General features: G+C 40.4%; 1 protein-coding gene across 5 annotated transcripts in view; it reads left to right on the top strand.

Annotated features, from left to right (window-relative positions):
• Positions 1-27059, top strand: part of QSER1 (glutamine and serine rich 1) — an 82094-nt gene that overhangs the window by 12420 nt on the left and 42615 nt on the right. For 4 of the 5 annotated variants that reach the window (XM_032799589.2, XM_075065203.1, XM_075065205.1 and 1 more), the window contains exons 2-4: positions 13949-14061; positions 15215-15376; positions 21545-25249. In XM_032799589.2, the coding sequence (XP_032655480.1) occupies positions 13949-14061; positions 15215-15376; positions 21545-25249 (3980 nt within the window). Of the gene's footprint in view, positions 1-12430; positions 12518-13948; positions 14062-15214; positions 15377-21544; positions 25250-27059 lie in introns of those variants that run through there. The other variant, XM_075065204.1, reaches the window with a different exon arrangement.

Raw genomic sequence — 27059 nt, 5'->3', positions numbered from 1 at the left:
CGATCACTAATATTGAAGTTTAAAATTAGTGATGTAGATATAAATTATTTTCAAATATATATTTCAAAATGTATTTGAACTAATTTCATGAAAATGGCATTGTAATTGTCTTTGCTATTAAGAACTCTGTAGGTGGTTTTTATGTTAAGCAGACAAGCCAGTACTTGCATTCAAGTATTAAAATACTTAGTAGCTGTAAGAATACCTTGACCTTCAGTTACCGTGGACTTTTTTTAAAGTCAAAGAATTCAGCCATAAGAAAAACAAAATAAAAGGAAAACTGTTTCCTTTTAGCTTTGAAAGTGTTGTTTTGCTTTTTAAAATACAAAATATGTTCACTATAAAACAAAACAGACCCACATAAATTATGGAATTTGGCTCTGTATTCACCCAATCCATTCATACGTAGACAAGCTGACCTCTAAACTTCTTTTTATTGAAGGTTCACATCTGAGTGATTGAGAGCTAGGAAATGATGAAAATTTCACAAAAATGTCTTGAGCGGTGTTCCATCCAACTCACAGGCATCTCAAACATACTCTCCATAGTTGTGCAGGATAATTGAAAGTGGAGACTATTTGAGGTTATAACATTGCCTGGGCTGATACACCTCTGCTTTCAACTTTAGAGTTTATTAGCCCAGGAGACAATGATTATGAGTTAAGCTTTAATGGATCACTGAATGCATACCTAGCCAAATAAATAAATTAATTATAACAGCAAGAGGACCAAAAAATGCCAACATGGCTCAAACAGTAAAGGAGATGGTGAGATACACAAAGACATCCTTTAAAAATCGGAAGTCAGATCCTACTGAGGAAAATAGAGAGGATCATAAACTCTGGCAAGTCAAGTGTAAAAGTATAATTAGGCCTAAAAAGGGTATGAAGAGCAACTAGCAAGAGTCACAAAAACCAACAGCAATAAAAAAAAAATAAATCAGAAGCAGAAAGCCTGCCAAAGAATCAGTGGGGACATTAAATAAACTGGTAAAGGAGCATTCAGACAAGGCCACCATGGAGAAGCTAAATCAGTGATACTCAGACCTCAGTGGCTCAGGAGCCAAGTTAGCAATCAAGATTACCCAGAAGAGCCACAGTAGTGTGAATTCATTATTTAATTTACTATGTCTATCTATCTCTATATTGAAATATATATATAATTTTTGCAGTCATTTTACTGTGAAAGTAATATATATAATTCTCACAACAAAATGACTGCATAATTGTATATACATTTCTATATAGAGATATAGTAAATTAAATAATGACTTCACACTACTGTGGTCATTTTGCTGTGAGTCTTAATTATATTTTTTCCTCACATCAAAATGACAGCCCAATTATTCTACATTTACTGATCAGTTAATAATGAAATCACACAGTGTTTTAATATCATGTGCTGCAGAGAGTCACAGGAGACATTAAACATCAGCTTATGGCTCCTGAACCTCAATATGAGTATCACTGAGCTAAATGAATTCTTTGAAATGGTTGTCACTGCAGAGGATATGGAGGAGATCCCTACACTCAAATCATTCTTTTTAGGTGACAAATTGGAAGAACTGTCCTGGATTGCAGAATCAATAAAGGAGGTTTTGGCACATTGATAAATTTAATAGTAATAAGCCACCAAGACCAGATGGTGTTGATCTAAGTTTTCTGAAGGAACTCAAATATGAAATTGCAGAACTACCATTGGTGGTATGTAGTCCATTGCTTAAATCAGCCTCTATACCAGTTAGCTGGAGGGTAGCAAATGTAATGCCAATTTTAAAAAAAAGGATTCCAGAGGCAATCCTGGCAATTACAAGCTGGTAAGCCTAACTTCAGTACTAGGCAAATTGGTTGAAACTATAGTAATGAACAAAATTATGGGACACGTAGATGGACACAATACGTTGGGGAAGAGTCAACATGGCTTTTGTAAAGGGAAATCATTCCTCATCAATCTATTAGAATTCTCTGAGCACACAGATAGGGTGATCCAGTGGATATAATGTACTTGGACTTTTGACAGGGTCCCTCACCAAAGGCTTTTAAGCAAAGTAAGCGGTCATGGGATAAGAGGGAAAGTCCTCTCATGGATCAGTAGCTGGGTAAAAGATAGGAAAAATAGGCTAGGAATAAATGTTCAGTTTTCACAGTGGAGAGAGGTAAATAGTGGGACCGCCACGGATCTGCACTGGGACCCAGTGCTGTTCAACACACTCATAAAACTGGGAAAAGTTTGTAGAGGACACAAAATTACAGTCAGCTTTGGATTTCAACTATCTTGTGTAAAGAGTTACAAAGGGAACTCAATAAAGGCAGTGACTGGCAACAAAATGGCAGATGAAATTCTGAGTTGAAAAGTTCAAAGAAATGCACCTTGGAAAACATCCCATCTATACATACAAAATGATGGAGTTTAAATTAGCTGTTACCATTCAAGAAAAAGATCTGGGAATCTTTGTGGATAGTTCTCTGAAAACATCTGCTCAGTGTGCACTAGTAGTCAAACAAAACAAACCCCAACAGATTGTTAGGAACCATTAGGAAAGGGCTAGATAATAAGACAGAAAATATCATCATGCCACTATATAAATCCATGGTAAACCCACACTTGAATACTGTGTGCAGTTGTGGTCACTCCATCTTTTTTTTTTTTAAAAAAAAGAGAGAGACAGACAGAGAAGGGCAACAGAAATGATTAGTGGTATGGAACAGCTTCCATATGAGGAGAGATTAAGACTACTGGGACTGTTCAATTTAGAAGATAGACAACTAAGTGGGGGGTTTGATACAGGTCTATAAAATCTTGAATGGAGTGGAGAAAGTGAATAAGGAAGTGTTATTTATAGTTCACATAACACAAGAACCAGGAGTCACCCAATTAAATTAATAGGCAATATATTTAAAACAAGCAATAGGAAGTAGTTCTTCAGTCAAAACATAATCAACCTGTGGAACTTCTTGTCAGGGGATGGTGTGAAGACCAAAAATATAACTGGGTTTAAAAAAAGAATTGGGTTCATGGAGGATGGGTCCATTGATGCCTGGTAGCCAAGATGTTCAGGGATGCAACCCCATGCTCTGAGGGTCCCTAAACCTGTGACTGCCGAGGATGAATCACTCGCTAATTGCCCTGTTTTGTTCATTCCCTCTGGAGCATCTGGCACTGGCCACTGTTAGCAGGCAGGATACAGAGCTAGATGGACCATTGCCTTGATGCAGATAAATTAAAATTCAGTAACACTAAAATCAGTACCCAGAGTATAGCAAATGATGCTGAATTGTGTTACTGTTACAGTAAACAGTTCAAGTTCATAGTCATGTGATCTTCCTTCCGTCCTAAGCGTCATGTATATTATGTTTGAGTAATATCCTCAAGTAATATTCTCAGGGACACTGAATAAACACAGGTTATAGATAAGGACAGATATCATTATTAGCATATTTTCATTCTGGGCATTAAATATCAATAGTAAATACAAACAAGCTGAATTTATATGCATAGAGATTAAAATAAAGGCAGATATATTGGCTAAAGAAAAATGAGTTGTAAAATACACCTCAGTTTACAAATAACTTATATATCTGCTATAATTTAGAGAGAACAGTATTACTAATTAGTCAGAATCAAGTTTCTCAATATTTTTCCTAGAGATTGAGAGTCTTTAGTAGATTTTGTTAGCAGTCTCGCATCTAATTGTTGCCCAGAAGAGATTCTATTTTAGAATGCCTTCGTTTTTCAGGGGAAAGGATAGAGGCATCTGTAATACAGGGACCCCTTGGTGCCAACTGGCAAAGGGCCCAACGGTACATAAACTTTTATAGGGATCCCTGGGTCAGATATATGCATAATACAGGGGTCAGCAACCTATGGCACGCGTGCCAAAGATGGCATGCAAGCTGATTTTTAATGGCACACTGTGGCTGCCGCTGGCCCTGCTCAGCCCGCTGCAGAATCCCAGTAGCGGGCTGAGCGGGGCCAATGGCCAGGACCCCAGCAGGCAGCAATGTGCCATTAAAAATCCTGCCTGGCCCAGCCCGCTCTTCTCCGCCCCTCTGCCTACTGCTCTCTCTGGCACGGTAGGGGGCAGAAGCAAGCTTGGTCCTGCCGACTGCTGCTTTAGGGCAGGCTCTGCCGGCAGCCAAGCTTCCCCGTCCCCCGCCTCTTCCCCCAGCATGCTGGTTCGTGCCCTGCTTCCTCTCCTTCCCTGCCGCCAATGGCCCTTGCGAGGGAGTGAAGAAGAGGAGTCCCAGCGCCCTCATTGCTCAGACCGGGAAGGAGGTGGAGAAGAGGCAGGAGCGGGGCCTTGGGGAAGGGGGGTGGAATGAGAGTGTATCCCTCCAGCTGCCTGCCTTGAGCTGCTCAGGGCAGGTGGCTGGGAGCCACCCCCCCCCCCCGTTCCAGCCCTCTGCACTGGCCCGTACACCCCCCTCACACCCCAGTCCCTGCATCCCCCCCATGACTCCAGCCCTGACTCTGGCATCCCTCTACACATACCAGCCCCCTATACCCCTGACTTTCTGCACCCCCCTCACACCCCTCCTAGCCTCTGCCATGACTCCTGTCACCCCCTCACACACACCCTGCCCTGACTCCTGCACTCCCCACATATACCCAGCCCCACCACACCCATGCCGTGATCTTCTACACCCTCCACATCCCACCCTGTAGCACCAAACAGGAGCTCTTGCAACCCCCCCCCCCACGTTTCCACTGCACCCCTCACCAAATGGGATGCTATCAGGTAGCACTCCACACCCAAACCTCCTGTCCCAACCCTGAGCCTCCTCTGTCATTCTAGCTCCTGGGCCAGACACTGCACCTCAACCCTAGCTGCTCCTTCACCTCAGCTGCAGATGCGAGAGAGAGGAAGAGAAGGGCCAGAACCAGGGAGAAGGTAGGTACCCACTCTATGTGGGCAGGGCCGGGACCCCAGACCTGGTGGCGCGGCTGAGTGGCCAGCAGCTGCGGACCTTGGCTGGCAGTAGACCAGCGGATGGAACCAGCTCAGCCTGCTGCTAGTTCTGGGTCCTGGCTGCTGGCCCCCGCTCAGCCCGCTGTCAGCCTGGGGTTCTGCGCTGCCGGCCCATTGCAGCTGGTCCTACCCCAGGCCCCTCTCAGCCTGCTGCCGGCTAGGTGACAGAACCCCAGGCCCGCAGCAGGCTGAGCAGGCCGGAGGCATGAGATCAGCATTTTAATTTAATTTTAAATGAAGCTTCTTAAACGTTTTGAAAACCTTGTTTGCTTTACAAACAGTAGTTTAGTTATTTAATGTATAGACTTATAGAGAGAGACCTTCTAAAAAACATTAAAATGTATTACCGGCATGCAAAACTTTAAATTGAAGTGAATAAATGAAGACTCGGCACACCACTTCTGAAAGGTTGCCGACCCCTGGCATAATATGTCACTGAAGGATGATGTGAGATCTCAACCAAGAGCCAGTAGGCCACTGGTCGTCGTCATCACTGCAAAACGTAGCTATTCTAAAAGTTATGTTCTTAAGGTTTTGAAGTTTAGGCAGGTTACCAGGTGATGATACACCTTAAAAATGTCCCTATGAGACAGGAGGTAACAAGCACCTATCTCCCTGTCTGGCCATTTGTGTATTGTTTATTGTATGTCTCGCTGTATACTGAGCCAGGTGCAAACTAAGATATTGTGCAATCTACAAGAAAGGAAATCTGCAGAATGAAATAAACAACATGGTGCTGTCCTGTTTATGAATAAAAGCTAAGGATTGTCATGATATATCTTGGAGTGCAAAGGAACACACAGAGTCCTTCACCTAGGAGACAAGCTGACAGTGTGCTTGTGTCATGAAAGGAGGGTCACAGTCAAGGCTGACTGTAAAGAGCTGCAAGGATTTGTGGTGAGCAGTACTCTAAAACAGTGGTTTTCCAACTGCATGTCCAGCCGGGAGAGCTGGGTTGGCGGGGGAGTGTCTGTGCTTGCTGGAACCAGCCAAGGGGAGCTTGGGGGTGGGTGGAGGGGCAGTGTCTGTGCCTGCCAGCAAGAGCCACACCGAGCTGCTTGCATGCCTCTGCCTAGGAGCTGGACCTGCTGCTGGCCACTTCTGGGGCGCAGCGTGGTCTGCAGTGCCGGGACAGGCAGGAAGCCTGCCTTAGCACCCCTGCTGCACTGCTGACCAGGAGCTGCCCCAGGTAAGCCTGCGCCCCAACCCTGTGCCTCAGTCCCCTTCCCCAGCCCTGAGCCCCCCCAACTCAGAACCCCTTCCTGCACCCCAACCCTCCATCCCCATCCCCACCCTAGAGCCTGCACCTCCAGCCCAGAGCCTTGACCCTTCTCCTGTACCCAACCCTCTTACTCACCCCAAAGCCCCCTCCCACACCCTCAGCCACTCATTCTCAGCCCCACCCTGCGGCCCTCACCCCCGCACTCCAACCCTTTGCCTCAGTCCTGATCCCCTCCCACACCCCAAACCCTTCAGCCCGCAGCTCCATTGGGTTATGGGCATTAACAATTTTCTTCATGTGGGTCGCCAGAAGAAAAGTTTCAAAACCACTGCTCTAAAACACATGAGTATCTTGTTAATTAGGTCTCAGCTCTAGAATGCCTGCTTTGATTTTAATTTATATGTACCCATTTGTCCCCGATACTTCTGTTTGCTACTACTTGAATCTCTGTGTTTTGCTAAATAAACTTATATTTGATTTCACAATAAACATATCTGCGTTTTGTGTTACCTGGAGCAGTGATATGAGGTGGAACTGAAAAGCTGGGTGTACTGTTTTACTGGAAGCAGTGAATCTATGAATACTGCAAGCGTCGAGTGGACCAGGGGCTGGTCACTCCAGAGGAAGGCTTAGAGGACTTGGAGGTTGGATTGTGCCAATCACTATACTGTAGAGTCACAGCTGGGTCTGGGAGGCCCAAAGAGGAGTGCTTGTTTTGCCTGGGATGGATGCATTTGGGGAGCTGACCCCTGGAGGCCCAGACAAGGCTTCCTCAAGCTAAGGGCAAGTGGTAGTGAGGTGCCTCACAGCCTGGGAAAGAATCACAGCATCAGTGTTCCCCTTCTCTCCCCCCCCACCCCGCCACTGAAATCCTTTTTCAGAGTAATAATGATAATTTTTGCTTTCCTGCGCTCCGTGTACCACCAGTCTGGTTAAGAACAAAATACCAAGTGACTTTTTTAAGAGCACTTCCTCTACCTGTCTAGCTGCTGATATGATTATGTTTATATCTGTTTCAGCGACTTAAAATTAATTGCTTTTGTGTGCATTTGTTCATAGTCCTTGAATAGCGGTCTTCTTGCAATGCATCAGGCCTGTTCAATGAACTGTTCCTGCTTTCACTAAGTCAGGAATCAGCTGCTTAAGAAAGGAGGTCAAATCACCTCCTTCTTCTCCCTCTGGGAGTCAAACCATTTATTTTTTCTTTGATTTGATTCTTCTAGAGTTCAAGCTTGTTAGTCAGAGAGCTTTGTTATCTTCTGCAGACATGTATGGAGCCTGGGGAAAAAAATATAATCAATTTTCTGCTTGTGTGTCTGAGTAGAGGCATCAGCGTTAGAAGTTTTAGTGGGGTCTACAAGCGTCTGCAGTGTTGTTACCTAGGCTGATAGTATACAATTTCCCATCTCGAGCAGCTTGTGCAATATTAGGACTTAGAAAATGTCCATTGATTTTAAAGGATCTAATTTTTCCATCAACAGAAGCAGGAACTGTTGCTGCTTCAGAGCAAGGTGGCAGGTTCATTTGACCCACAAAAGGCTCTTTTGCTCTCTAAAAGTTCTGAAAGTTCTTTTTTAATCTTAGCTTGCCAAAAGTTTGATCTGTAGTTCAATCACTTAACTTTTTGATGAGGTTTGCTTAGGAACTGCTAAATTTGCTGGATGTTGAAAGAACAGTAGGTAGCTAGTCAAAACTATCCTCTCTCCATATGCTAGCACTCTCTTTAACACCCTTTAAAGGTAATCTCTAAAAACTTGTCAAAAATAAAATATTAAAATATTTTTTGCTTGTGAATGCTTTGCTGTATGAACTGTAAGAAAGTGACATTTCTTGGGAGAAAATGCTATAGTCTGAAAAGCAATCCTGAAAAAAGCTCCATGTCTAGACAGCGTTTATTGCAACAAAATCTTGTTGTCTTGTAAGTATAAAGTCCCCTGCACTTGCTCCTGAAATTAGGAGACATACAAAATCTGCTACAAATGAGACTGCAGGGAAACTCTGGAGTGGCGGCTATTGTGATTCAATTTGCTAGCTTTTGCCTCTGGAGACTAAATTCATTCAAGACATAGAGATAATAGATTGATGAGTGCTATAAGTACTTGATGAGTACTATAGAAGTGCCTTTAAATAAATAAATAAATAAATAAACACTAGTATTTAAATTGCATCTAAAATTTTTTCTTGTAAATTAGGCTAATCCTTTCGATTTGAGATAGTTAGCATTCTTGGTGCAAAAGAGGCTTAGTACCACAACAGCATGATCGGCTGTTGTACATCAGGATTGAGGTATTTTAGTAGAGGTAAAAGTAAATACATGAATTTCACTTTCATTAGTGCTGAAGAGTTTTTGTTGTTAGCCTTGTTATGGCAATAAAAAGTTAATAATAGTACTTGATATAAAATCTCTGGAAAGGGACTAATTTAAAATAGTTTCTCTTTTCGTTTCTTTTCTTTTTTTTTTTTCTTTTTGTTTCGTTATTCCTTTTCTTTTTGTTTCTTTTTGTTTCTCCTTTTCATTTCCAAAGTGGTCTGTTGGAATATTTTGAAATGTTAAACAATATTTGGTTATTCTGATCCTTGATGCAGACTGTTTTTAGTAGTAGTATTCAGTTCGTATAAATCTTTCGCCTATTACTTCTCTTATCCACCCTTCCTTTTTTGTAATGGAAATGTAACATTACATCCAAACACAGCAAGATAACCTCCTATGTTAGTTTGGTGAGGTAGAAGTCTCTGAATGACAAAAACTACTTGAACAGGAGCTATAATGACAAGCTACCCCAAAATGGCACACTTCATAACAAAAAGCACAACAGAACTTATACCATTATCTCAAGTATGTCCACTATCTAAAATGCATTTTTACTGGAATGTCAAAGTTCTAACAACAATAATAATAAAAGTTTCATATTTATATATGTCATGGAAGATATCTGAAGAACCCAACACTTCTGTTATGCTTTCTCAACCACCCATGTCAGGAGTTAATGCAGCCTCAGTCTCAAAATATTGTATTTAATAAAAACAATTAGCTAGCAATTATTGTGCAATAAATTGTTAACAGTGTAGATTCTTATCTCAGAAAACCACACATATCCCTGCAGATCATGTAACTCATGTGCTGTGTCTGAACACAAGCACCAACAATCTGAAATAAGATTATGGCCTTGGGTATCTTTATGAAATATGTTTTTTAAGCACATGGATGCATGATAGATTTAATGTACAAAGCAAAATTATAAATATAAATTTGAATGATACCATGGACATCTAGTCCATTGTATACTCAGTTTGATCACTTATTTTAAACAATTTCATGAAAGTTCTCACTTTTGTTGAATAATCCTTCATATCCTAGCTTCTATATTAGCTAATTTTACTTGATATAGTGGTTATAAACATCTCTAATAATATCTCATGACTAGCCTCAATTGCTATTTAATGTTCCAAAAATATTTAACACTCAACTTAAGTAAGCCATGCTCACTTTCTCATTTCTATTATAAGGAATTTAATACCACACAATTAAGCGGTTACCATGTTAGAAGGGGCTGCTGTAGGTTTGTTTGTGTTTTAAAAGAGGATAGCAACATCTCTAGACAATGGTAGGGTAACAATTCTAATAGTTTTTTTTTAAGAAATCTATACAGAATCAAAAGAAACAGAAAGTTACCCATTATGCCAATGTGGATTTTTCACAGTGTGGAAGGAATTGTCTGTTGCATAGGGAAAATATTTGAGGCAGTATGCCCCACAACTTTTCCAGGGCTTGCGTTGCTTCTAGTGCGCCAGGTCAAAACGCATTGTGGATGCAGGACATAAAATTTGAGGTTTTTTACCCGCGAAAGCTTATATCCAAAAAAATCTGTTAGTCTTTAAGGTGCCACCGGACTCCTTATTCTTTTTATAAAATTTCTTGAAAAGCAAACCTCATGGGAAACCCTTTTGATTGGCTGGCTCTTTCCTCACTTACCTGCATTTTTGGGAGAAGCAGCCAATCATGGATGCAGCAAGAAGGAGGCAGAGCTCTCCTCCCTCTCTATTCAGCAATGTGACATTATTCTCCCAAGAGGCAAGGGAAAAAAGGGAACAGAAAGAGCACAAAAAGAACAGGAGTACTTGTGGCACCTTAGAGACTAAGGGTATGGCTACACTTGGAATTTCAAAGCGCTGCCGCAGCAGCGCTGCAGGAGCGCTACCATGGCAGCACTTTGAAGTGTGTGTGTGGTCGGAGCGGCAGCGCTGGGAGAGAGCTCTCCCAGCGCTGCATGTAAACCACATCCTTTACAGGTGTAGAGTGCAGCACTGGGAGCCGCGCTCCCAGTGCTGCCGCCCTGATTACACTGAGGCTTTACAGCGCTGTATCTTGCAGCGCTCAGGGGGGTGTTTTTTCACACCCCTGAGCGCGAAAGTTGCAGCGCTGTAAAGTGTGAGTGTAGCCAAGCCCTAACAAATTTATTTTGGCATGAGCTTTTCCTTAGCTACAGCTCACTTCTTCGGATGCACAGCAGTTCAAGGAGGCTCCTCTCTTCCTTCCTTCCTTTTCTGTGAGCAACAGGTCAGTCTGCTCTCTGCTCCTCCTCCTTCCCTTCTCCCTGGCCTGAGACGAGGAAGAGGGAACCCCACTGCAGTCTCCTCCAAGCCTGGGATAGGGTATGAAGAATTGTAGGAGGAGCAGAGGTGGAGTTGGGGGCAAGCAGAATTGATGGGGGTTAGGTGGGGTGGAACAGTGGTTGGGACCGAATTCATGGAGGGCTGAAGGGAGCAGGATTGATTTGGGGATGGAATTAATTGCTGTCAGGGAGATGGGCAAATGTGGAGGTCGATCTTAGAAACCCCCACTTTTTTCAGATCACATTAAACATTGTGCCTGAGGCCTCCCTTAGAAGGTTGTCTGCCATGCAGTGAGGGTCCTTTTGCCCCAGAGAATTTCTGCAAAATCAAGGATACTCCAGCTACTTGTAATTGCTTATAGAAGGAAAAACAAGATATTCTGCCTTAGAAGTAATTTATGTAGTGAGAATTTATAGCTCAACTTTCAAAAACAAGGAAAAGAATCAATTGTGTGTTTTTATGGATGTTACTGAAAATTGTACTTATTGTAACCAAAGTTGAAAATTCCTTCTTCTAGATCAGAAGATCGCACAAGGTTAGAATTTGTATCACTGAATACAATTCTTGCTAACAATACTTGTATAATTTGAATTGATGATCAGTTTAGAATTGTTTTTTCCATTACAATCCAGTCTTGATATATAAATGTAAAAGTTAAACATATGTTTACATGGGCTGTGTGTGTATTATAAAATTATCTGTTGGGCTGGAAATATAACAGTTTTTAGAATGAGAGAACAGAAAATAACTTTACCCATAATGAAATACAGTTATGTTTGCCAACTATTCTTAAGAAGGATACAAATCAGTAAACATTTCTTGTGTCACTGCACAAGAACCAAACTCAAGTGATTTCTTAGTATTGTCACAGCTAAAGGTGGAACTACAAAAGAAGTAATCTCAAATATTTTCAACTTTAATACTTTTTCCTTAATAATTTATAATAAGATGCCAGGATAGAATCCTATATATTTCCGAAAGAAATATTGCCAAAGTGGTAGGGTAGAGCACTTAGTGTATTCTTCCTACTGAGCAATATGAAGAAATTTGCACAGCACTCAACAGTGTGAAGAACTCTTTGGGCTGGTGCCAAATTGAGCATTGATGATTAGGGGAAAATAATTATCACCTGCACATAGGTGATGATGTGCTATGTAGTGAGACCAAATGATGTGCACAGTCGCCAGTTTTAGGATTTTAATTTAATCTTTTTGTATGCAATGTTGTTGTAGCTATGTTGGTCCCAGGATATTAGTGAAACAATTTGGGCAAAGTAATAGCTGTTATTGGACCAGCTTCTGTTGGTGAGAGACACAAACTTTTGAGCTTACACAACACAGAGCTCTTCTTAAGGTCTGGGAAATGTATTTAGAGTGTCACAGCTAAATACAAGGTGGAACAAATTGTTAGCATAAGTAATCAACACACATTTCACCTAGAATAGTTCCTTGAAATACGTGTTAACTGTTTATGCTAAACAATCTGTTACACCTTTTATTTAGCTGTGACCCTCTGAATACATTTCCCAGACCTGAAGAGCTCTGTGTTGTGGTCTCTCGCACAAACAGAAGCTGGTCCAATAAAAGATATTACCTCACCCACCATGATTCCCTAGTTACTCTTTTTGGCATCCTGGAATGGTAGCTACAAGAGAGTGCTTAAGCACTGCATTTGGAAGAAAAACTGAGGACTGACACAATCACAAGGGCCAGGTATGACAGAAATGTGCCTGGAAATTCTAATAAAGCAATATCCCTCACAGGAAGGTGCTCGGTGCCTCATGTTGTGTAGTGGGCACAGTGTTCTTGCTGACCTACCAAATCTGTACACTGTTTGCTCATGTCATCTTTAGTGAAAACAAAGGAGCAAAGCTCACAGAGTTGCCAATTCTTGCAATATTTGGTAACTTTTTGAAAGTTTCCCATGTCATGATTGCTGCATCAAACGCTCAGTTTTTCCCTTATACAAAGTGGCTGCCTTCACATTCCAGGGGACAGCAGAGGTTAGTGGAGTCCCTTTCTCAGCAGCCTCCAGGGAGGCCTGCCTTTTTTTTTTTGAGGGGACAGGGGGCATGAGTTTAACATTGAATTTTATGCTTGAAATAATCAGATACACACAGGTTCAGGCAGTTGTCCCCTAAAGGCTCAATATGTAGAAGACAAATGAAAAAGCTATAATTTATTGGCTTAAAAATCATGATATATTTTAAAATAATCTCATGGGTTTTTTGGTTCTGACTCATGACTTTTAAATGGTTGAACCTGATCATATTGCACCATGGTCAGAAGTCCATTGATGATTCAGTGTTCCTGTTGCTCCTGCAGAACTGAGCCTCTAGAAACTTGAAAGTAATTTCTGCCCCCCCACCAATTATCTGCTTTTCTAATTGGTAAACATTAGTTTGTTGCTTTTCTCAGTTTATTTTATGCATTGGCATGATTGATATTGGCAAAGATCTAGACATAGCGTATTTTAACTGTTTGTATCACTTAAGCACTTTTGCTGGCAATAAAAATGATAAAACTGCTTGATAATTCAAATGACTTATAAAAGTTAAACATGATCTACAATTTTTATTTAATTATATTTACTAGTGGAGGCCCAAAAGAATGGGGTTTTGGGCCATATTCCCACTTGCTATTGCTATCAGTTTTATCTTTTTCTGTTTTATTCTAGTAATAAACAAAACCTTTTAAATGTTCTTTCATTCTTGCTATAGTTTAGCCATTTTAACATATTTATATTTAAAATAATATTCAACTTACACAAATGAGTTTAAATTGAGCAAGAAATTGACGTTTTATGGTGTAATGACTCACGTATAGGTAGTGGCCCACTAATGCAGATAATGAAGCAGTAAATTTCAAAAAATGTATAGTCCTTGCCATCACTAAACTAAGCAAATATCACTTTTTTCTCAAGTTAATGCAATGTGGATTTTTTGTTATTGTGAACCCAAGCTTTGATCTGGCCAGCTGGTTCATGTAATACCAATTTTTAATTACCCTACACTTTTTGTCAAACACAAATATCAAGCCTTGATATTTTTCCTTTATATAACTTCTTTGGCTTCTTGTCAGAGTTTCATCAACTTGTTTCTTTGGTTGTGTGTTTTGTTTCCCACATTTAATTTCTTCGTTTAGCTTAAGCTATGGAGGAGGACATCCATCACACTCGGAAACGGATCTTCTTCACAGACAGACATATGCAGCTTCTCATCAGCTTCCAGGATATGCTACCACCCACCATCCTACTGGTAAATGTCTATTGTATGAAAATCAATTTAAATAACTGCTCTGTTAAATACTACATCTTTAAACTGATTAATTATATGGTTCTAAGGAGCCTGTAATGCAAGGTGTGGCAAAGGCTATTTCGAGTGAATTTACTATTTCAGCAATTTACTGAGCCTTCAACCATGAGTTTGTCATGAGTTCACAATGGGGAAGGTAACTAGGAAGTTCAGTATCAGAGGGGTAGCTGTGTTAGTCTAGATCTGTAAAAGCAGCAGAGAATCCTGTGGCACCTTATAGACGCAGGTCTGACGAAGTGGGTATTCACCCACGAAAGCTCACGCTCCAAAACGTCTGTTAGTCTATAAGGTGCCACAGGATTCTCTGCTGCTCTTAGGAAGTTCAGTGCTTCACAATCTGACTTACTAGTTCTATGAGCGTTAAATTAAAAAGAAAAAAGTGCTGAGTTTTTCTTTCAGATATTGAGCATCAAATTTTCAATGACTGTAAGTTCAATAAGTATCTAAGTGTTAACCTATTCTACATGTAAGAGTCAAATATTCAGTTGGTCTCCAAAGCCAGCTGCTGAAATTGTGCCAACAATTTTTGTGCAAATCAGATACTTAGAAGCCTAATTCAGGCAAGTCTGGACTCACAATTGTTCTTACTAGTTTGTGCAACCTTATGGTGTAATATTAAAGGCTAGCTAAAAATGTAGCTTTAAAATGTGCTAATAGTGAATGACTTATAAGTAAATGATGAAACCTAATTGGTCATCACTTCATAAAAATGTGAGCCTGTGTTCTGCAATCTAGATATCAACTTGTATTGCATATGAAAGAAGAAGACTTTACAAAAAGAACAGTGGGCCAAAACCTGGAGGAGAGAGAAATGCGTATCAAACTTAAAACTGATTAACTTTGCTTCTTACTGACATAGATTGAGTTATAGTATAGTGTTTTAATATATGGCTGACCACTAGTAAATTAAAATTTTGAACAAATTTATTGTAGTTTTTTTAACAGCAGGTGTTAACATTTCATTCACAAATGTGTTTTTTTTAAACAAAGTGAAAGGCTTTATAGTGTTTACGTAGCAGTGATATCTCTGACTGTGGCTTGCATTTAAATTTGTAATAGGAATTCATTGTGATTTGGATATTTGTTTTTTTCCAAGGTCTTTCTGGAATATTTGATACTAGTATGCACAGTGCTGGAAGTAACACTAAAGAAACTTCAGTTATGAACTTTCTCTCTGCAATTGAGTCTCGCACTGCTCAGGCTGCTGCTTCAGGAGCTACACTTTTACCACAATTCAGGGCTCCATCATGGCAGACAGGTGATGTTTTCTTAATTTTTAGCACACTTGTAAATTATTATATATGTGTGTATGTATTTAAAAGAGAGTTGTGGTGATGTAATAAATAAGACTGAGGTGAGAATTCTTTCTTAAACTCCTCTCTTCATTATTCTTAACTTAGTGAAAAATTTCCTCTTAGCCCAGTAGTGAATATTTCTTGAGTTTTTTAAAAAAAAGGCTTCTCAGCCACTTTTGAATTTTACAATTATGAAAAAATGCACATCTTCCACATCCATTTTATTTTGCACTATTATAACCCAAGCCAAGCTTTTCATTCAAATTTTCAAAATTGACAAAACAAATATGGTCAGACCAACGGTCCACCTAGTCCAGTATCCTGTATTCTGATTGTGGCCAACCCCAGAAGCTTCCGAAGGAATGAGCAGAACAGGGCAGTTTTGAGTGATGCATTCCATGTTGTCCATTCCCAGATTCTGGCAGTTGGAGATTGAGGGATACCCAAAGCATGTGATTGCATCTGTGACCGTCTTGATTAATAACCATTGATGGCCCTATTCTCCTTGAATTTATCTAATTCTTTTTTAAACCCAGTTTATACTATTGGCCTTCACAACATCCCCTGGCAACAAGTTTCGCAGGTTGGCTGTGCGTTGTGTGAAGTTGTTCTTTTTGTTTGATATCTGGTGCCTATTAATTTCAGTGGGTGACCCACTAGTTCTTGTGCTGTGTTATGTTTAGGGGCAAATAACAGTTCCCAGTTCCTTATTTACTTTCTCCATATCACTCATAGCCCCCTTTAATCATCTCTCTTCTGAACTGAACAGTCCCAGCCTTTAAGTTTTTCTCATATGGAACAGCTTCCATACCCCTAATAATTTTTGTTCTTTTCTCTGTACCTTTTCCAATTCTAATATATCTCTTTTCAGATGGGATGCCCCAGAATTTCATGCAGTATTAAAGACATTGGCATACCATGAATTTATATAGTGACATGAAGATGATATTATCTATCTTATTATCTATCCCTTTCCTAGTGGTTGCTGACATTTTGTTAGCTCATTTGACTGCTACTGCACACTGAGTGGATGTTTTCAGAGAATCTCCATGATGACCCCCAGGTCTCTTTCTTGAGTGGTAACAACTAATTTAGTCCCCATCATTACACGTAGTTAGGATTATGTTTTCCAAGGTGCATTATTTTGCACTGTTGAACCCTGAATGCCATCTGTCATTTTGTTGCCAGTTACTGCCTTTAGTGAGTTCTCTTTGTAACTCTTCGCTGTCAGCATTGGACTTTAACTATCTTGTGTAATTTTGTATCCTCTGCAAACTTTGCCTCCTCACCATTTACCCCTTTTTCTAGATCATTTATGAATATGTTGAACAGCAGTGATCTAGTACAGATCCTTGGGAGACCCATTATTTACCTCTCTCCAGTGTGAAAACTGACCATTTATTCCTAGCCCTTGTTTCCTGTATTTTAACCAGCTACTGATCCATGAGAGGATCTTACCTCTTATCCCATGACTGCTTATTTTGCCAAAGAGTCTTTGGTAAGGGACCTTGTTCAGCTATATTCACTGAATCACCTTTGTCTACGTGCTTGTTGACCCCCTCAAACAATTCTAATAGGTTGGTGAGGCATCATTTCCCTTTACAAAAGCCATGTAGATGCTTCCCCACCATATTGTGTCCACCTGTGTGTCTGATAATTCTGTTCTCTACTATAGTTTCAACCAGTTTTCCTGGTACTGAAGTTAGGCTTACCGGCTTATAATTGCTAGGATAACCTCTGGAACCTTTTTTAAAAATTGGCATTACATTAGCTATTCTCCAGTCATCTAGTAAAGAGGCTGAGTTAAGCAATAGGTTACATACCATAGTTAGTAATTCTGCAATTTCATATTTGAGTTCCTTCAGAAATCTTGGTGAATACCATCTGGTCCTGGTGACTTACTATTGTTTAATTTATCAATTTGTGCCAAAACCTCCTCTACTGACACCTCAATCTGGGGCAGTTCCTCAGATTTGTCACCTAAAAAGTATGGTTTGACTGTTCCTCATTAGCTCCTTTTTGTACTTAACCAACTACTTTCCTATCCCTCTTGACTACGGATGCAGCAGACTCTGCCACATGAACCATGTCCTCCGCCATAGCCATGAGGAAGAGCTTATGGCTCCAGGTGTCGGGCTTTCCCCCAGGGGTCCAACAAACAATTGAAGACTTGCCCTTTGACGGCATGGGGCTGTTTTCTGAGTAAACAGATTCCAGGCTCCATAGCCTAAAGGATTCATGGGAAACATTGAAATTGCTGGGTCTGCATACCCCTGCCACCCAGAAAAAACACTTTAAGCCACAACTCCCTCAGCACTTCTACCTTCCCCAGCCTAGGCAGGACTTTTCTGGGAAGTGGGGCGGGCATGGTAGGCATAAGCTCATCACCATCCACTGCCCAATCAAGGTGAGGGCTCAGCGAGGCAGTCATAAGGCTTTAAGCAAGCCTTTTGATGGTGCTCCCAGGGGCAACACACCAGTCCACTCACTGGACCCTTCGCCCTGTTTTGTGAATCGTCTGTCATGCGTCAACCCAGATAACCTCAAATCGAAGTGGGATATTCTCTCCAATTCAGCAGATCAGTCCACAACCACAAGTGGTCCATTCGCCCAGATATGGTGAATAGCATTTTCCAAAAGCAGGGAGTTCCCCAGATCGACCTGTTCACTACAGAAAGCAACAGACAGTGCCTGCAGTTCTGTTCCTTCCAGAATCACAACCTGGGCTCCCTTGTGGACGCGTTCCTCTTTCCTTGGACAGACCACCTGCTGTACGTGCTCCTGCCTTTCCCACTCGTCCACAAGATTCTGCTCAAGATCCGCAGGGAGAGGAGAGGGAGATCAGTCATACTGATAGCGCCAGCTGTGCCTCTCCAGGACTGGTATACCATGCTCCTGGAGCTGTCGGTGGATACCCCAATCTCATTGCCCTTCTGGACCTGATCACTCAAGACCACGACCGTCTCCAGTGTTCCAGCCTCGAGTCTTTTTCCACATTATAGCTTGGAAGCTTCCTGGTTAAACCAAGTAGAACTAATGTGCTCCGATCCCATTAGGGAGGTTCTCCTTAGCAGTAGGAAACCCTCCATCAGGGCCACCTACCTGGCCAAGTGGGAAAGATTCTCAATCTGGTGGTTCGCAGGCCCGTACCTTTTCATTGCAGACATTGATACCTCTCACCTTACACTGTCTGCTGCATTTAAAGAAGCAGGGCCTGTCGGTCTCATCAATAAGGGTTGACCTAGCTGCCATTTCAGCAGTCTACCCAGGAGTGGCTGGCCAATCAGTCTTCTCCAACCTGATGGTGGATCAGTTTCTTAAAGGTCTTGACAGATTATACCCGCAAGTTAGGCAGCTGATCCCGGCTTGGGACTTCAATCTGATTCTTTCAAGACTAATAGGCCCCCCTTCAAGCCCTTAGTGACTTGCTTGTTATTCTGTCTGTCATGGAGAGTGGCATTCCTGGTCGCAATAACATTAACTAGGAGAGTGTCTGAGCTTAAGGCCTTAACTTCTGACCCTCCTTACACCATGTTATCATTTGGCAAAGATACCTGCTCTAGCACTAACAGCACATTCTACAAGGGCGCAGACATCTTCGGTGGCATTTCTGGCCCAGGTCCCGATCCAGAAGACCTGCAGGGCAGTGACATGGTCATCAATCCACATTTTCACCTCTCATTACCATGCATGCCAGGGAAGATGCAGCAGTCAGCAGAGTGGTGCTTCAACCAGCAATTCCATGAACTCCGACCCCTCCTCTTGGAAATGCTTGGGAGTCACCTACTTGGAATCGACGTGAGCAAGCACTTGAAGAAGAAAAAACGGTTACTTACCTTCTTGTAACTATTGTTTTTCTAGATGTGCTGCTCATGTCCATTCCAAGACACACCTGCCTCCCCTCTGTCGGAGTATCTGGCAAGAAGGAACTGAAGAGGTGGCAGGTGGCAGGGACCTATATATACCGGCGTGAAGGTGCCACTCCAGGTGCCTCCACAGCCAACCCAACGGGTATCACTAGGGGAAAAACCTTCTGACAACTGCACGCGGCACGTGCACGCCTACTTGGAATGGACGTGAACAACACATCCCAAAGAACTGTTACAAGAAGGTAGGTAACCATGAGGTTTTTTGGTTTTGTTTGTTTGTTTTTTAATACAGTAGTCCTTCTGCCTCTATGGCAATAAATATTTCTGTGCTTGGGAGAATCTGATTGATGTTTGAATGTTACTTAAAATTTCTATTTACTGTATCCATATAGATATATTTACCAATAGTATATAACATATTTCTTTGTACAGCTTGCAAATTTTAAATTGGTGCTAAAATGCTTCTCTTTTTATTATAAGGATTTAATTTCTGTTGAACTGAAAGGCCATCCAAATGCCCTCTTGAGCTGCCTCAGTTGATGCTGTCTAAGCAGTTTTGAGATTAAGCTGTAATGGTGCCCTGCTGCAGCTATAAAACATGAAACAACTGAAATATTTTAAATTATTTTAAATGGAATTTATTTGCTGAGGTAATTGTGTCAAAACTGAAATTCTTCTTAGTGAGGATTTTACTTATTCTCAAATAGTAGTTCAAAGCTAAAAAGCTGGTTTTTTTCCTCTCAGCCACTGAACTGAAAGTTGAACTATATGAATCACTGCCCTATGCCCAATCTGGTTCCCATGAAAGTCAGTAAGAGCACTGCATTTAACTTTCAATAGCAGCAGGGTAGGGCTCCAGGGATTAATTGACTAATTGCATATATTTTTAAATGTAAGATTATATAAATCTGTTTGAGGGCTTTCATTATTTGTTAATGGAAGGATACTTTTGTGGATATGGACTGGAAGTGAGGAGTAGAACCAAGGTTCTCTAGCTTTTCCTTAGATTCCTGTAAGACTTCAGGCAAATCACTTAAATATTCAATGCTTCTGTTTACTATCTCTAAAATAGGGATGATAATAATTTCTTACTCTGGGATGTTGTGAATCTTAATATCCAGTGTTGGTAAAGCTCTTTGAGCTCCTGGGATGGGAAGTGCTATTGAAGTGCAAGAAGTCATTGAATAATATGATTGTATCTAGGCTTAAATCTAATAAGATAATTCTTGTATTATAATTCAAGTAATACAGAATTTATATTCAATTGATTTTTTTATCAGCTAAGGATGGTGCAGCAAAGCAAGGCTGCAAGTAGTGAATGTCAGACCTTTACATCTGATACTCATAGTGTGGATGTCATGGATGCTTTTATTCCATTTTATACATACAAATGTAATATAAATGCATTTCTTTTCAACCCCTCAGAGCAAAGCCTCCTTTGAAAAGTATACATGCAGCAAAATAAATGCAGTTTCTCAGAAAATAAGTTGTAAAAACTGTTGACAGAACTCCAATTCAATGAATGTTTTGATATAGATTTATAAAAGTGCATCTTTTAGGAGTGCAATGTAATTTTTTTTCACAGTAACAGACATTTTTTTCCTTTTAGCCCAGGTGTTCATGAGTGACCATCACTTAATGAGATCTGTACATTACTGAAAGAAGTGTTCTATAGCTTCCTTAAGCCGTTGTGTTCTGTTGTCTGATGATTATATGAGGTGTGTTAGGGTGGGGAGAGAAGGAGTAAGAAAAGTGCTACTGCTTTGATATATGTTTTTTTACTTCTATGGTGTATTTTAATGTATATTAAGAGTTGTAGATGTGTGGCATTTCATATAGATTAAAATCAAAGCAACTAAATAGATAAAAATAAATATAAAGGTGCCTGAGGTTTCAAACAGAGCTCTCTTTTTTTCTTTTTTTTTTTTGGCACATTTTGACCAACAATACATAATTTCAGTTTGTGCTTATTCTTGGCAATTAACTGCAGTGTAGAGTTCTTTATGCCTGCAAAAATGGAGGCCCAGTTTGAAAAACAGACTCTGAAAATGTGTCCTTGTATATTCATAGGTGTGCAAGTAAACATTTTGTGATGTATTTTTGCTTAAATCGAAGAATAACACTACTTATTTCCATCACAGCAGTGTTGAGTCTGAATTTACACTTGTAAAGGGCTTTGAGATTGTACAATAAAATGAGCCATGGAAGTACAAAATACTATTACTTATAAAGTTTTTTTACACTTTTTTTTTAACTCCCCAGGTGTGCATTCCTCAGCAGCAACAGAACTATTTGTTACTGGAGCATTGCCAACCTCTGGAACATTTCCACCAACATCTGCATTATCAGCTTATCAGCATCCCAATTCTTTCAGCAGTAGAAACTTTGCTACTACTCCATCTCTCACACTTCAAGATGCAACATTCAGTGCTACATCAAATGGTCTTTTAACTGCTCATGACCCTTTACTGCAAATCAAGACTTCACAAGGCACAGTTCCAACTGCTTTGACATTTGAGCGCTTAGGCAGCTCTGTTTTAAGTACCAGCATACCACCTCAGTCATCAACATACCGTTCTGCTCAAGAGTCCGCACCCCATCTCTTGCAACCTCAGTTTAGTTTGTTGCCTTCAACACTTGGAGGAGCTCAGCAGGCTTCTCAGGCATATAGCACATCTGTCTTTTCTGGTTCTACTGCCTCCATTGATAGAGCACTTCAGCGAGAATGTAGTGTTATTAAACACCATCAGCGGCCTTCAAGTACACAGTCTGTTCAGGCACAACTGACTGGTTCACAGCATTCCTTACACAGTTATTTATCAAGTACAAGTGGAGTTAATTTTCAGGATACATCCAGGCAGTCAGCACTGCCCTGCAGTCCAGTTGGAGATGCTACTCAGGTGAGCAATGGAGGATCACAACAGAAGACCTCTCAAGTCTCAGTGGAACTTGCTCAGTCTTATACATCTGCAATTCCATCACCTGGTTTCCCATCTACTTCTACAGCAAAAGCAAAAAACGGTTCTACAAAGCAGCTATCAAGGTCAACAAAGACACCCAAACCTCAAAATGTAGTCTCTCCTGTGCAGACACAAAGCTATTCCAAATCTGCACAAAACCAGAGTTCAGTAATAGCAGGCCAAGCACAAATCTATTCTACAGCACAGCTACCAAGTCTGTTGTCAGTCAGCCAATCCCAAAACTATGTTTCCACACAGTCACAGAATATGCCATCTGTCAGTCATTCACAAGTTTTCTCATCTAGCAAGGTTGAGAAGCTGCCCTCATTATATAAAACACTGACTTTTTCTGGGCAGTCGCAAACTATAACTTCTGATAGTCAGACAACACTAAGTTACTCTGCAGATCAACAGGTATTAACTTCAGTTCCAAATGAGAACTACTCTGGTCAAACAAGGGATCTTTCTTCAGTTAGCCAATCTCAGAGTTATTCTTCTAATCACTCTCAGGGTTTATCTCCCGTTAACCAATCACAGGTTAGTTATTCATCTCAATCACAGGTTTTGTCAGCTGTTAGTCCTTCAGAAAGTTATACGTCAGGGCAATCTTTAACATTAACTTCACCTTCTCTTCCATTTTCTTCGTCCCCTCGTATTCAAAATTTGTCAGCCTCAAGCCCAAACCAGAACTATATTTCTTTACGTTCTTCTCAGAATTCTCAGACACAAGAATCATCTTCTCCACAGTCTCAAAAGTTTTTGACAGCTGTTCAGTCTCCTACTTTTGCATCCCCAGCTCATTCACAGACACTGCAGAACAATAGATCTTCCTCAGATAGAAAAACATATGTTAAAAGGAAATCTGACTCTAACTTGTATGCTTCATCAAAACAGGAAGATGAATTGTCAATGCAAGATTTACAGGCATTACAACAGCAAGCTTCTCTTGAATCCTCTACCCAAAGGCTAACTGATAGTGAAATTAATGCTCAGGATGCTGCCTATAGGGTCTCAAAGGCAGATGACAGATATTCTCAAAGTGTAATCAGAAGTAATTCTCGTCTTGAAGATCAAGTCATTGGGCTTACTCTTCAAGGGTCGAAAAAAGATGAGAGGATGGTTGGTTCTGTGGCACAGCTTACTCAGCAGATTGGCCATATCACTAATGTAATAAGCCATGATATTAAAAAGGCAGCTAATTTAATGCAGACAACACAAGTAAGTGTAAATGCTAAAGAACTAAACCAGCAGCATTCTCTTATGCATAAGGTACATGAAACTAAGGCCCAAGAACAGCAGGGCCAAGTCATTAGTACATCATCACAGATTCAAGCTCATGCCTTGAGGCATTGCAATCAACTATGTTTGCCTAATGCACAGGTACTTCTGGAATCTGCCTGTGACTTACAAATTCTTCAGCAATCAATACTGCAGTCAGGCTTAGGACAAGCAAAGGCATCTCCACATGTGCGACGAATACAGAGTCCTCAGCAGGTAGCACATCAGTTCCTTCAAATGGATAGTCACATTATTCAAAGTAATGGGGGTCATTCTCAGCAACAGCTTCATCCTCAAAATGCAGAAGTTATTAAAATGGACATTTCTGAGTCCTCAAAACCACTACAGCAACATATGACATCAAAAGACCATTTTACTCAACCAAATCAACATGAATCAAAGAATCAGTTTGTTTCTCTTGGTTCGATATGTTTTCCAGAGTCTATGCTTCTCAGTGATGAGAGGAATATATTGTCTAATGTGGATGACATCTTAGCAGCAACAGCAGCAGTGTGTGGGGTCACACCATCAGAATTTGCCAAATCCACATCTCATGAAGAAGAAATTCAATCTGTTGAAAATGGTGATGATTCCAAATCTCAGTTCCAGTCAATAGGTGTATGTCACATATCTCCTAGTTTCAGCTCCTCACCCACTGTAGTTGGAAAACCACACAGCATAAATAATATTTCTCTAAATGGAAGCCAAGTTACTGTAAACCTTACAACAGTGTCTACAATACAATCAAAACATGTGATCCTTGATCAACATATGGAAACTTCTGACCAAAACATGTCAGCTAGAATGACTTCTCCAGCCCTCGGACCTAGTCAGGAGGAGCAAGAACAAGGTTCTGGCAAAGTTAAGAAACAGTCTAGCATTAGTCATGAATCTGAAGAAGACAATGATGTTCCCATTGATGGTACACTGAATGCTAGAGACTCAGAATTTGTTTCAAGTGGTCGGAGTCTAAGTGAAGAGAGCGTTACATCAGATAATGATTTTAATATGGGTTGTGATGATGGCATTGTAGTAGGTAACAAGATTAAAGGTCCATTGCAACCAATATCTGTGCTACAACCAGGAGATGGAAGTGGTAGCAAAACTGAAGAAGAGAACCAAGATTTATGTCAAGGGAACTTTCAAAAGAAAAAAAGTAAAGGAAAAAGCCAAATAAAAAATTCTACAGAAGATGACAGTGCAAGCCAGAAACAACTGAAACGAAGTGGACAATGCAAACGTCAGAATGTAAGAGGAACTGACATATGTTTACCGTATTCTTCTCCTGTTTCTGAAAGTTATGATATTTATCAACACCAAGAAAGAATGAGGCAAAAAATTAAAGAAGTGGAAGAAAAGCAACCAGAAGTCAAAACAGGATTCCTTGCATCTTTTTTAGACTTTTTAAAATCTGGGCCCAGGCAACAGTTTTCAGCACCTGCTGTACGAATGCCTAACAGGACTAGGCGGACAGTTACCCAGATAGTCCGTGCCCCAGGTCCCCAGCCACCTTCAAAGCCACAGCCAGCAGCAGCTCCTTTGTCTGTTGAGGGTGGCTGTGAAAGTCCAACCAAAAAAGTTGATGATGAACTTAAGAAAAATTTGGAAACATTGCCTTCATTTTCTTCTGATGAAGATGATTCTGTAGGGGGTAACCACGATCTTCAGAAGAGCATTTCTACCGCATTATCAGCTTTGGATGATACTGCTGACAAAAAAAACAAATCAGGTAAAATAGTTGTTTACTTTCAAAGACATAATTCTGTAGATTTTGCATATACTTTACTTTTTAATTTAGATATCTTTAGTTTTAGGTAAACATATCTTTCAAAAGACCTTCGTTAGGTCACACTAAAATTTAGAAGTAATATTCAAATTATTGAACTGAGATTTAACTAAATTAGTGTTTTCCACAATAGTGGAAGTTATGTGGCTAAATCCGTGTACAATGTTTTGAAAATATATCCTTAAATATTTCTTTTTCAGTATAAAAGATGATTTTGGCATGGAATGTAGAAACTTGTATTTTAGTAAACTGATGTCAACTCTATTATTTTCTAACTCAAAATGGTAGATAAGGTTTTGCCTGTAAAACTCAACAATCTAGTACCAAATGTTCCATCACATGGACAGTAAAGAGTGTAAAAATGCAACAGTGTCTTTAAAGAAATTTCATCATGATGACATAGTTGAGTTACTTCCAGAAAATATTGTTTTTACCTTGATGGAACTGCGTATGTTCTTTCAGTGATTAGAGTTATTTATAAAAACATTTATTTTTACACTGGCCAGCTGAGAATGTGTTTTATCTGTACTTTTCTAAATAGGAGGAGTTCAGACTTTATACTATTAAGCATAAAGTAGATGACTTTAGAGAAATAGAATTTTTGAAAGGTAAATGTCCTAACTAATGCAACATGGGATGGTAGTGATGGCACTATTTATATTTTATATATAGTTCTTCCGCTAATATTAATGTGTCTATTCTGTATATCGTAGAATTCTTGTCAGCAATCATACATTTTAATTACTGGTGCTTCCTCTGGAAGTATTTTCAGCAAACTGTTTTCTTTTCTTTTCTACATTTTAAAATACTTTTATGTTTTCGTGACACTGTTGATAAATAGGAGGCAAAACCGGTGGTAACTAGCATTTGACAAGTGCTGGACCTGCCCTGCAGACTGTGATGCTGCTATTGTTTTAGCAAAGACAGTGACTGCAGTCACTATATTGCTGGTCCTTGTGACTAGATTTCTCTGACTTTCCAGCGGAAGTCTAGATCTACTCTTTTGAGGGGCATAATTTGTTCAATGGCAAGACAATGCACATCTTAGACTTCATGATCACTTTCAGGTCTCAGGGTCTCTATGCAACATCTGGAGAGAAACACGCTTTCACCTTCAAATGCCAGTCATAGGGTTTCCAGGCAACACTTGGCCAGAAGTTCACAATGAAGAACTCATCAGACTCCAAGAAGCAAAAAGGGCAGATTCTACTAACGGAGGTCAGGGTCTGCCTCAGCAGGCTTGGCTTCATCATCATTTGCCCAAATGCTTTAAAGGATAACAACATAAAGAGTACCCAGTTACTTTAGTGGTTCTGGCTCCTTTTGATTTCCTATAAGCAATCTTTTTGAATGCTTGTCCAGTTTGTGTTTCTTCTGCCCTTTAATATTACATGCATATTAAATGAGACTTAATGCTGCCACACACTTTACATTCAGCTATAATTGTGTCTCTCCAGAGACAAATTTGTAGAACTTTCAGACCCGTCCATTAGTTTGGTGGCAACTCTCTGTAGCTGGCTCACAGACCCTTGGGAAAAGGAATGCCTCCAGTAATCTTACAGCAGTGTCTCTAGCCAAGTCAAGAGTAGAGGCATTTATTATTCACAGAGGAACTGTATCCAGACCTCCTTCCCCAAAAGAATGTCCAAGCCATGAATCTTTGGGGACTAGGGGAAATGGTGGATCCATTAAGTTTGTAAATTACTGGATACCACTTAAGAGACCTAGTTATCACTAAAAATGTATGCATCTC

Source organism: Chelonoidis abingdonii, chromosome 4 (genome assembly GCF_003597395.2).
Source record: "Chelonoidis abingdonii isolate Lonesome George chromosome 4, CheloAbing_2.0, whole genome shotgun sequence".
Lineage (NCBI taxonomy): Eukaryota > Metazoa > Chordata > Testudines > Testudinidae > Chelonoidis > Chelonoidis abingdonii.
The sequence above is the reverse complement of the archived record's forward strand: the minus strand, read 5'-3'. Positions and strand labels throughout refer to the sequence as shown.